We start from the raw sequence: 12,180 nt of genomic DNA on the forward strand, positions 1-12,180 counted from the left end.
AAAAAAAAAAAAACATATACCTTGTATATCTTTACAAGCAATCTCTTTTTCTATAAATTGGCTCTGTTCAGAGTCTTGTTTATCAGATGCATCCTCTGTGGTTTCTACCAGGATGGCCTTTTCGGGCTGAAGATCCATCAGCTTTGTGATCGTTTCCGCAGTCTTTCCTTTAGCCAAAGCCTCCAACCATTTTCCAAGATGAATAAAGGTGATCAATAGAACCGAGGTTTCAAAGTAATTCATGCTCATTGATCCCGAGTTAGGACGTACCATAGCAGCAATCACAGAAGCAACAGAGGCTATATAAGCAACAGATGTACCCATAGCAACCAAAGTTTCCATATTAGCCGTTCGAGCATATACAAGGGATTTATATGCTTTGATATAAAATGACTTCCCTAACCAGAACTGTACAGGAGTAGCCAACAAAAAGAGAACCAAATCCGCAACGGTCAAACCATGCGTAATTTCTTTCATCAGGCTCATCCTGATGTGATTGAAAGAAGGCAGAGCCATTAAGAAGATCATGGCAATCAGAATAACGGGTATAGCAAATAATAAGGACCATAAAAACCTTGATCGTAATTCATGAATTTCATGATCCATTGCCTCTTTCATGGAAGCCCGCTGTTCTTCTAATGTTTCACCATGAGCGTTTTGGGCGAGCTCAGCTTTATATCCAATCTGTTCCACCATCTGTGCCAAGCTACGAGCACCAATAATGTCTGGGTTATGCTGGATTACGGCAGATTTGGCCAGAAGATTGACATGGCAGCTGACCACACCGTTCAGTTTCATCAAGGTTCGTTCAATATTGGCCACGCAAGAAGAGCATGTCATACCTGTGACTACAAGATGTGTTGAAACCACATCTTTTTGATCCGTTACTGTATTTGTGTCAGGACTTGTGCCAGAGGTTTTTGTAATGGTGATACTTTCAGCAGAAAAACCAAGTTGGATGATGGCTTGACGAGTCCTTTGACGAGTGATAAACTCGCCAGTGAATTCAAAGCTTGTATGACCATTCTTGAGATCGATTTGGATAGAGTCCGTCTTGATGCCATATAACTTTATTAGAGAGGAATGGACCTTCTCGATACACTTGGGACAATGCATTCCTGTGATGATCATTTCTGCTCTATAGCCGGACTGAGACACCGTGTCCTTGTTTGAAACAAGCTTCTCTTGTGTAGTAAACACAACTTTACTTGCAGTATATCCCAAATCATCAATAGCTTTTGTCACTGTTTTCTCATCCAATGAGGCATTCTTGGTTGAAAAAGTTCCAGTTTGAGTCAGGAGGTTGACTTGAACTGTTGCCGTGTCAACACCAGGTAGTTTTTCAAGCCCTCTTTCGATCGTCCGAACACAACTTGAACATGTCATGCCTGAAATTTGAAAGGTGACTTTGGTTACAATTGATTGAGATAACTCATCCACCAGAACAGATCCCAACGATAAGACCGAACCTTTGGAGCCCATGGTATCCGAGTTAGTGGCAACAATGGGAGCAGGAGGAATCAAATTTTGAATGATCTGAATGTTTTCAACAATAAAGCCTCTATCCTCAACTACTGTCTGGATTTGATCTTTATCAGGTTTGGTGCAAATAAACATGACCATTTCAGTCTGAAGGTTTACATAAACAGAATTGGGTTCTACATCAGGCAGTTCGCTCTTTAGGGCATCAGTCACCGACATAACGCAAGACTGGCAAGTCATACCCAGGACACGCATCACGACCTTTTTCTTTTCTTGTATTGGTTCCTTTTCTACACTATAGACTGTCGAAGAGCCCAAAGTAGATACCTTTGACAAACGAGAGCCAGTAGATGCCTTGGTGATATGAGGACGGCTGGTTACGCCATAACCCAGGTCTTCAACAACTTGTTCGATCATATCGCTTGTAAGCGAGTCACCCGTAAATCTGAACCATGCTTGACGTTTTTCCAGGCTAACATCTACTGAATCTTGCAGGACACCAGGTAAGGATTTCAATGCATCGGTTACTGTCTTTACACAATGTCCACATGTCATACCAGAGAGCGAGAACAGTACGGAACTTGCTTCATCATATGTGGTGTCTGTATCCATTTCTCTTTCTTCAAAAGTCACTTCATGGACATTATAGCCCAAGTCTTCAATTGTGTCTTTCAGTGATGCCTCTGTGACGGTACAGCTGTTCTTTTTGGGAAACACCATGGTAGCTTGCTCTTGGTCAAGTGATACATGAACTGAATCCGGATCAATTGAGGGTAATGCCTGAAGAGCATTGGTAATAGTACTTGTACAGTGCGAGCAAGTCATTCCGCCAATAGACACAGTGACATAAAGGAAACCATCCTTATGTGTATTTTCTTGACAAGGTGAATCATGTACCAATTCAGGTGTACCTGAATCATAGCCCAAATCCTCGATTGTCTCGGACAGCATACGCTTGAGGTCACTCTCGGGTCGGTTCCTAGTTTCTCTGAATTGAAATATAGCTATTGCATTGTTTAAATCAACATCCACAGTATCACTGATGATTTCCGGGATATTCTGTAGTGCTTTTGTCACGCTTTCCACACAATGCTAGAGATCGTACAAGATCAGTAAAGAAGTTGAATTAGCTTGTTGATCTGCTTACATTGCATGTCATTCCATTGACTTTTATTTTCACTTTGTATTCTGTCATTGGCCTATTTGTTTTCTATAATGAATCCTTTATATGTTCAAGGTATAATAAATCATTAGAGAAAAAGGGAGAGAGAGCTTTGCTTTTATATGATTTTACGTCAAATCTTAAAAAGGAAATGTGACCACTGTTTAGGCCAAATGAGCAATTAATGCTGCTGCCATATCAGGTTACACAATGCAGCATGGTCTTTTCTTCTACTCTACAGCAACATTAATAATCAGACAGTACTGCCTCAGGTTTGCAAGTTTTTAACAGTTTAGTCAAACATAAACTCAATGTTAGAAGAATCAAACGCCTCAAAAAATTAAGAGACTCGAAAATAAATTTGTCATTCATACCAATCTCTTTTGTTCTCATTGCAACTAAAAACATCATGGGATATGCCTTTTGCAGAGAGGAGACAGTTTACTATTCCTTGATCTTTGAAAGTATTTGCCAAATGCCGTTCTACTCTCGCAATATCTAGTCATTAATTAATGAAAGATCAACTTGATTGCTATCGGCTAGATAATAAAATGGAAGCCGATCAAACAACCAACATTGAGTGCAGCAATGATAAAGCTCAGCAATTTCAACTAGACACCTGCATATTTCAAAAATGTCCAACCCTTAAAAGGATCGTCCTTGCTCATAAAGAAATAGTACTTATCAATCAAATACCATTTGGCTTACTTATTGGTTCCTTCTGCGTACTCTTGAGGATAGCCTATTTAAATGTATTCAGTTGATATTATTAAAAATTATATCTGGTTGAATCTGCTGCTTAATTGTAACTGAAACTCGTGAATATTTTGAATATTGAACCTTCCATAGAGCTCTTCAATGGCTGTAATAACCTCTTCATTTCTAGTGAAAAATCTGTCCAAGCACCAAAATAATTTTTGAATGATCCTTCGTTTCAATTGGAAATTCTAGGAGTAAAATATGTCACGAGACCCTTACCACTCAAGCAGGCACAATTAGCTCAAGCAAGAGAAAATAGAGAAACGATTATTGTATTACAAAATAAGTTTCACGTGTTGGCGCTCCAATAGAGTTTTGGTGCGACAATAGCAGATCAGCTAGCTCTACTGTTAACTATGCGATATGATTTTAAGAGCGTGTATTGTGAAGAAGAATATACCAGTTCATTTGTCCTATCAGTAAGAGTAATATAAATACTAGATTTCACACCCTCTGGTAACACTTGATTGTTAAATTGGCCGAACGAAAGGTGTTTACTGATACTAAGAATATTTAAATTTTAGAGTAACAGTGAAGGCAGTACCTTCCTTACACAATCTTCGACTTTGCAATTTTCTGTTACCATGGTCTTCTTATTGAGTTTTGATTTACCCAATTGTCACATTTGACTTCTCTTCATATCACTGTGGACAAAATTCATTGAAAATAAATCACCTTTCTTTTTCTTTTTCTTTTCTGAAATAATAAACAAATAATCAACTCAAAATGACTTTATTTACAGATAAAAAAGTCAAGGGCGATGACGAATCTGACAAGAGCTCCATTCGTTTATCTGAATCAGTACAGTTCCAACGTGATGATATCCTGATCTGCGCTACCCATGGAAAGATATATGCTATACATAAGAGAGATGGTACTAGACTCTGGAGCTCAAAATTCCCAACGGGCGCGTCAGGTGGTATAGTCGCACTCTTTGTTACGGACTATGATAAACTGATCGCTGGTGCAAATGGTAAAACCGCCTGCTTAGATCTGATGACAGGGGAGACATTGTGGGTGAATAAGATGCCTGGATTTGGATACTCTGAGGTCTCAGTGATCAGTACACCTAGTCGATTTTTATCTCCCAGGGAAGGATTCCAAAGCGTTGAACCACCTGGATATAACGAACCATCTAACCTGGGAAGACCCATCATCCTGGCAGCCTCAAAAGGTAAAATCATGGCTATTGATAGCTACAGTGGCGAAGAGATGTGGAGATACAATTGCCCAGGCGGCTGGTACAATATACCTGTTTCGATTATAGAGCCACCCAGTTTAGAGCATGGACGACCTGAACAACTTGTATATGTCGGAGCAGGAAAGTGGGTGTACTGTTTACGAGCACAAACGGGCGAGGTCGTATGGAGCTGCAAGGTCTCAGGCGCTATGTTTGGACTGAACTACATGACACTGGCCACACCATGGAGCTCTCGGCTTGCTGCTGAAGCATATTCTGCATTTAGTCAAAACCCTAGTGCTCAAGCAAGAGACTGGGAAAGAGAAAAAGAGAGAAAAAAATCATTATACAGAACGAAAAGAGCAACAGAAGCACAGCAGAGATCAGTTGTGGCTAGCTTTCAAAATTTCTACGAATAAAATATCTAACTATTCTAACACTCGAGTCAAACATAATACTCTACAGTGGGGAAATGCTATCTTTTACTTTGTCTGTACTGGGCCACACAGGAATATACGATTAGGAGCCCTCCATAATAGGTAAAAGGATCTCGTTCATGGAGCCCAATAGACTCTCTATGGAGACAGGTTCCACAGCCTTCAGCTTAACAGCTGAGGAATATACAATTACTATATCTTTACAATAATGTGAGTAATAAGTTCAAGCACTTATCAGTCAAGCTTTCTTCCTTAAACTGTAATAGTTTAGTGAAGATCAACAACCAAAAAAAAAAGTTCACCTCGATAATTATAGAAGAGAAATGCTGTCAACCGAATGTATATTAGATACGACGCGTTATCAACTACTACAGACTACAGATACTATGAATTAGTATTATAGGCTTAATAATAATACCGTATAAACAAGATGATTTTGGCTTGTGTACAAAATATAGATTGATTATATTACGTCAAAGGGCGTAGTTTTTGATATTAACATAGAAACACGGCAACGATGCAATCTGAGGCCATGAGACTTTGTTATGCAGAGATCAGGACACTGCACGGATGGATTGGTAAAAATTTTTCTTAGCTTCAAGAATGCTAGTATTTGTGGTCAGGAGGGTCAAAGAGACCACACAAGAACGGCTCAATGAATGGCAAGCAGAGCTCAGCCCTGTTGACATTCTCCTGTATAGCAGCCCTGAGTAGTTTTTAAATCCATTTTCATTAATTCCACTGTATATTAGATTATTGTGAGACTCTTACTGTTAAGTTGATCAATGATACATAATAAGGTGTGGCTGTATCCATCGGCATTGGTACAGTTCTGATGCTGTGCATATCTTCAATATAGTGGCTTGAAGTGTTTTAGAAAAAGTATCTATTTTCAATATAAATAAAGACAGCAGTAGAAGTTGTTTCAAAAAACACATTTACTTATTAAAGATTACTCCCAAAAGCCAATGCTTTGCACCAAAAGAAACCTAAAATAGAAGAAAAAATGGCCAGCAACGATGCCAAAAGACTTCTAAAAGCTCTGATTGTTGCTGTGACGGCATTCTTCGGGTCGGCCATTGACCATCAGAACAAGGACCAGGCGCCCATAAAAATCATCAGATCATCAAATACCAAGCAGCCTGCAAAGACCCGCAGTAGCAGACGTACCGTTGGGGTATACATTAGCTGAGCCGTGTCAATTGTTAACCAGCTTATATACCCCTTTGCGTCAGCCAGACAGCAGGAAGCATCAACAACAATCTGTCACAGCTGTGATCTCAGATAACTAGATTCCAACTAACTACATAACCCCTTGGGAAGATTCCAGTCGAATGTCCACAACTCTCCTTTTGGATGCCTGAAAGCCTCCAGTTGAGTGGTGAAACGAACGACCGTTGTCAGTCCAGGACACGTGTTGAGCATCATAGAAAGAGATTGCATAGAAATCCTTGAACACGCAATCATCGCCTTGCTGAGTAAGTTTTATAAAAAAATTTACATTGACCAAAGAGAGCCAATAAGACCAGAAGGAACCAAAAAGAGTAAAAGAAAAAACAAAAGTATAAAGAGAAAAGAAAGAGGGGAAAAAAGGGATGAGAGCAAATTTCTCTCTTTATATCCTTTTCTTAGTTACGTGAGATTATTGTTTTCTATGCTATCTGTAAATAAGGTTTACGCTCACGCTTTTGTTTATTTCTAAAGTGTTTCATGTCTTTTAAAAATTTGGCCTATCTTTTTTATACTTTTTGTATTTATTCAGATTATCGCTTTTATATACACTTTAATGAAGTTATTCACTTCTATTTTTATATAGTAAAAAGACTAAAAGGACAGTAAATTTCATACATCCTTTGTTTATATTACGCGTCTTTGGGCTTATTTCCTGATCTTGGTCACACACACTATTCGTGTTACTTTGCCAAGCTCTCCTTTTTTTTTTCTCTTTGACTTTTTGCTAGTAAAGACTAGATAAACACTACTTATAGTAGCTGTTATATGAAGCATGTTATGCATAAATCAAAAGATTGGCGCAACCAGGAATGGTAATAACAAATGATAGACGCGTTCCGAAACCCTGCTAACCCATGAAAAAAATAATAACTTTATTTTGAACAAGTCAAGATGCAGACAACAAGAAAAGGTAAGGATATATGCTCTGTGCCCTCAAATAGGGCATAGCAGATGAAGCAAAGGCTTCTAAATGCTCTAAATATCACAATACACTTTGTTATCTGCGGTTCACCCGTTCTCGTACCTACTATCGTGACATCTCTAGATCTACTAATAAGCATTATGTTTATACGCAGCTCATTGCACGAGTCAAACAAGGGGCATGACAATCTTTGATCTTTCACAGGCTCGTATCGCCTAATGAGGTGGATGATCGCAATGGCGGTATCTTGCTCATCCCCCCTTTTCCTGGTATTCATGTTGTGCTGTGAATGTGATGTATTACTCTGCAAGCATTAACAGTGACTGATTGCTGAAAGTGATAAATTGATTGATTCCGTTTATTTCCAGGAATTCATGCTCACTAAACATAAGCACAGTTTCATACGGCTTCTCTTGCTGAGATCTAATTCCATCTCTCTATGGTTTACTTACGATTGAAGATGTAGCAAAGAACTCTTTGTCAAACGTTTCCAATTTCACTGGAATAATTGGAGAACAAGGCAGCTGAAAAAGTTACAAGGCAAGCAGGATTGCATACTTTTTCAATGCAGGCATTATAACATTCTATCTTTGCTTTTATCGAGCACTGAAACACAAATAGGTAATCTCCAAGACGAAATAGCTGAAACTGAGAGCCTCAAATCAGGAAGAGTTTGATTAGAGCAAAGTGAGGAAGCTCCTGGATTTATTATACACTTAATCAAAACACGAGAATTTCAACGCTATATTTCTGCCCTGTATCATCCTAAAAACAGTGACCCATGTTTCTATCAAGCAAGCAAACAGAACACCGCTGAATATTGCTACACCTAGCTGCATTCACCTGATCCCATGGATGAACTAGCTCTAGAACAACTTCTGACCCATCTATCAGAACCCCTACGCCTTAGTGAAGATCAGCATGATGCTCTATCCACCTGATAACCACAAAAGAGGCTATCCAACATAACCAACGGCCACCAAGCAAAGCAGTCCAGAGAGTGGCGGCCTGTCTTACGAAATCCTGAACTTGCTTATGGCGTGCTCATTATTTCACCTGTTTATACACGAACCTTATAGTAACACACTTCAACGTAACCTTTTTCTTGGAATGAATCCATTATGTCTCTCCTCTCCAAAAAGGGTGATCTCTCTCAATTGAGGAACTATCGCCCAATCTCCTTTATTAACACAGATGCTAAGATGTTTACTAGAATTACTAATGGTAAATTTATGAAAGTCTATAAGTATATTACCTATCAGCATTAACTTGGGTTCGTTCCTGGCCGTTATATTGCTGAAAATAGCACGATAACCCAAATCATTATGGAAAATGCTTGTTCCTCTAGGAACGCTGGCAAAGGCAGCTCTTGCTTTGCTCCTTGATCAGGAAAAGGCTTATGACCGGATCAACCTGAGTTATCTTCGCCAAGTTCTTCAAACCTTGAGCTTTCCCGGTTCAGTCATGAACCCTGATATTGCTATGATGGCCAATTTCTGGGAGTGTAGAGCTTATCAGATGCTGTAAGCTAAGGGTATAGATGGGATGAACTCACGTATTGCAGACGAAACAGTATTATCTGGTCAAAACAGTGTCTCCCAGCATTATAAGTCTAGCGACATGGTAGAAGAGATATGATAAGATAAATTGTTGAATATGAAAGCATCCAGTATGCTGGTTGGCCTCTGTACGAAATAGAAATGTTTAATATCCACCGCGTTGAAGAATTCTTCTAAACTTATTGCCAATAGCAGCCGTCTAATTTGGTAAAGCTGATCGAAACAGGGATTCAGCTAGCGTTTGAATATGCTTGACTAGAATCATGGTCACACTTTCCGTGAACGTTTTCTTTACAAAAAAAGAGTTAAAAATCAATAGATCCTTTTCCATGTGTATTAAATATAAATATTCGCCAAGTAAAGGAAGGATGAGGAGCCCATGATTTAATAGCTAAGTAAAAATGTGAATCTATGAAAAAATAATTATTGTCTAGAATTAGGTTAATGTATTATGAACATCTCAGTAACTTTTATATACGCAACATAAATTATGATACCCTATTCCTTGCTTTAAAATTAGATAGAGAATATAGAAAGCATGAAAGCCAAGAAATACATTAAAATAGAGCAAATATTCTATACAGAATCTATAGAATACAAGAATTGCTTATACTCTTACGATTAATTTATGCACAATGTAAACAATATCTAGTAGTACTACTGACTCAATAGCAAGTGCTTATTATTTCTATTTATCACAGCTTTCTATTTAAACAAATAATGATATAAGAGCTGATACATACATTTCGGAAATATAACTAATTAATAATCAAAGTTTCAATCATTAATATCGAGTGCATCAATCTGACATTTTCAGTGGTTATCGATACAACACCTCACCCCTTGTGCAAAAGATTCAGGATGATTATGTATACTTGATATCAGTTTAAAACCGCTTATCCATGACTTTATCTCCGTCATTATGGTTTATCCGTCAAAGTAGTTATCACTTGTATGATCTTCTTGGATAGCATGAATTGAAACTAGTTAATAATAACAACTATAATAATAGAAGCAATAATGTTATTATTATTTACAACAGTGAGATGACAGACATCATGGTTAATTAAAATGGGTTATACAAATAATGACATATCTTGGGCTGATCATTTTGACTGCGGTGAATGGTATACAATGACCATTTATGGCCATTTGTTGAGAAATAAGGAGACAGAAAAAGCGGAAGTGAAAATAAATAGAAAATTAGTGAAATCAGTCCAGTAAAAAAAGCAACAACAAAAAAGTCTCCTGACAAGTTAAAACGAGACAAGAAAATGAAAAAGCAAGTATACTTACTATATACATACACCTATAGAGTGGTTTCATTACGTGGGCGTACTAAAACAAGCTATATCTGTATGCATGACATGATATCTGTTTGTGAAGCATAGATGGGAGAAACAGAGAAAGAAACAGAAACAGGGACTGTAGCTGTGATGGCCACGTGCATTATTATTGGCTTAGATTTGACAAGATAAATGATGAAAGCATGTTCAAAGCAAGCTGGAGTATAGAGCATTAAGGACACAAGATGAACATTAATCTCTATTAGACTCTATTAGGACTCTATTAGAGCTTTATTTATCATTCTATATTCATCGAAAGGGTATATTTCATACGTGTGAAAAGGGTCCTTATGTAAATTAAATAGGAAAATTTCCATTTATGATAGCTTATCAATCTGTACACAAATGCATTTCCATATAAATACACCTTCTCCTTTTTATTTCACTCCTGTTTTTTTTATTGATCTTTTCTCTTCTTTTTATCTGTTATCGTTGTATGCGACACTTTTTAAATCAACGCTTTTTGACAAATAATCAACACGACTCTCAATGGAACTTGAATCATTTGTGTGATCATCTCTTTGATTCAATACCTAACATAAAGATTGATAGTCCTATTGATGAACCACTCACGAGAACAACTGGTATATTTTTGTCATAATGACTCTTCTTTGCATCTCATTCATTTCTCTCTTATTTGACAGACATTACACACTCATATTCTACAAGTCCATCACTCACACCTGCCTCATCTTTTTCTACTGATGATAATACATTCATTGAATCCCATCAAGAACAGCTTGATAATAATAGCAACTATTCATTAAATTCATGCGGTGACACTATAAAATACCATTTTAGTCAATTCCACATCACAAAACTCATTGGCACTGGTCATTTTGCCCAAGTGTATCTGGCGCAAAATACAATAAATCAAGTATGGTACGCTATTAAGGCTATCAACAAAAAGAAACTTGCTACCAAACAGCAAATAAAACATGTTCACGACGAAAAGGACGTCCTCTATTCGGCTAACCACCCTTTTTTGGTAAAACTCTGGGGCACCTTCCAAACTGATAGTCATGTCTTCTTTGTCACAGATTACGTACCTGGGGGTGAACTTTTTAGGCTTATCCGAAAGAAGAAGGTAAACAAGAAACAGAAATCCAACCTCAGATGTTATCAGAACTAACGCCATTTCCTGCTTCTCAGGGATTAACTGAGCAAGAAGCAAAGTTTTATGCTGCAGAAACTGTCTTGGCCCTAGAATATCTCCACAATAGAGACATTGCTTATAGAGATTTGAAACCGGAAAATATATTGCTAGATAGTCATGGTCACATCAAGTTGATTGATTTTGGGTTGGCCAAACGGGTCTCAGATGTCACATATACCCTTTGTGGAACTCCCGATTATCTTGCTCCAGAAGTAATACGTGCGCGTGGATACACCAAAGAGGTAGATTGGTGGTCACTTGGAGTCCTAATATATGAAATGATCGTTGGGTAACTGTTTCACCGGCTATCTTTTGTATGCATTACACTAACTATTTCTTGTTTCTGTACTGTAGTCATGCTCCCTTCACATCTAAAAACCCCATTGAGCTCTATGAAAATATCCTATTATGCAGCATCCAATGGCCATCCGACATTAGCTCTGAAGCCAAGGATCTTATACAAGGATTATTGAAAGTAAAGCCTGCTGATAGATACAACCTACAAGAAATTAAGGCTCATCCTTGGTTTGCTGATATAGACTTTGAGCAATTATCAAGTTGCAATGTAGACACCCCTAATATTCCAGATTTACAAGATAACGATGATACATCAAGAGATAATCAAGACATAGAGCCACTCTATATTTCTGATCAATATGCTCATGATGACACGTTTGCCTCCTTTTAATGCATGCAGCACACGCTGATTCTTTATCTATTTATATTTATATTTTTTGCATCTCTCTCATACACAGCATTTATTTATATATATATTTATATATTCTTTCGGATATATCATCATTTCTGTAAAATACATCCTCCAAATAAACTATATATACACACTGCTTCTGTAATATTTACATATACGTATACAGTCTATCTCTTTTAACAATAGCAGCTTTACTTTTATAACATGGGTATCTACATCATCAGTCTCGTCTACA

General features: G+C 37.7%; 5 protein-coding genes across 5 annotated transcripts in view; 4 read left to right on the top strand and 1 right to left on the bottom strand.

Moving 5' to 3' along the window:
• RHIMIDRAFT_310290 (heavy metal translocatin) overlaps window positions 1–2,744 on the bottom strand; it is a gene marked incomplete at its 3' end in the record, with an annotated part of 4,913 nt that extends 2,169 nt beyond the window's left edge. The window contains exons 1-2 of the mRNA XM_023614645.1: window positions 2,630–2,744; window positions 21–2,574 (exon numbers count right to left, since the gene is read on the bottom strand). Coding sequence (XP_023471338.1) covers window positions 21–2,574; window positions 2,630–2,677 — 2,602 coding nt within the window. The 5' untranslated portion in view covers window positions 2,678–2,744. The remainder of the gene's footprint in view (window positions 1–20; window positions 2,575–2,629) is intronic.
• A 1,385-nt stretch (window positions 2,745–4,129) lies between these two features.
• RHIMIDRAFT_243676 (uncharacterized protein) lies at window positions 4,130–5,002 on the top strand (the record flags this gene model as incomplete). Its single annotated transcript, XM_023609973.1, has 1 exon — window positions 4,130–5,002. One exon carries the CDS (start codon window positions 4,130–4,132, stop codon window positions 5,000–5,002), a length of 873 nt encoding a protein of 290 aa, XP_023471339.1.
• A 1,024-nt stretch (window positions 5,003–6,026) lies between these two features.
• RHIMIDRAFT_233057 (uncharacterized protein) lies at window positions 6,027–6,312 on the top strand (the record flags this gene model as incomplete). The annotated part of the gene is made up of 2 exons (XM_023607879.1): window positions 6,027–6,197; window positions 6,256–6,312. The coding sequence occupies 2 exons, from the start codon at window positions 6,027–6,029 to the stop codon at window positions 6,310–6,312; spliced, it is 228 nt and encodes a 75-aa protein (XP_023471340.1).
• Window positions 6,313–8,278: 1,966 nt separating this feature from the next.
• RHIMIDRAFT_296913 (uncharacterized protein) lies at window positions 8,279–8,736 on the top strand. The gene has a single exon (XM_023614263.1). The coding sequence runs from the start codon at window positions 8,508–8,510 to the stop codon at window positions 8,700–8,702; it is 195 nt and encodes a 64-aa protein (XP_023471341.1). The 5' UTR covers window positions 8,279–8,507; the 3' UTR covers window positions 8,703–8,736.
• Window positions 8,737–10,482: 1,746 nt separating this feature from the next.
• On the top strand, window positions 10,483–12,078 carry RHIMIDRAFT_254430 (camp-dependent protein kinase catalytic subunit). Its single transcript, XM_023611092.1, has 4 exons — window positions 10,483–10,664; window positions 10,725–11,167; window positions 11,233–11,525; window positions 11,591–12,078. Exons 1-4 carry the CDS (start codon window positions 10,517–10,519, stop codon window positions 11,922–11,924), a joined length of 1,218 nt encoding a protein of 405 aa, XP_023471342.1. The 5' UTR covers window positions 10,483–10,516; the 3' UTR covers window positions 11,925–12,078.
• The last annotated feature ends 102 nt before the right edge of the window (window positions 12,079–12,180 follow it).

Source organism: Rhizopus microsporus, assembly GCF_002708625.1.
Source record: "Rhizopus microsporus ATCC 52813 unplaced genomic scaffold scaffold_1, whole genome shotgun sequence".
Lineage (NCBI taxonomy): Eukaryota > Fungi > Mucoromycota > Mucoromycetes > Mucorales > Rhizopodaceae > Rhizopus > Rhizopus microsporus.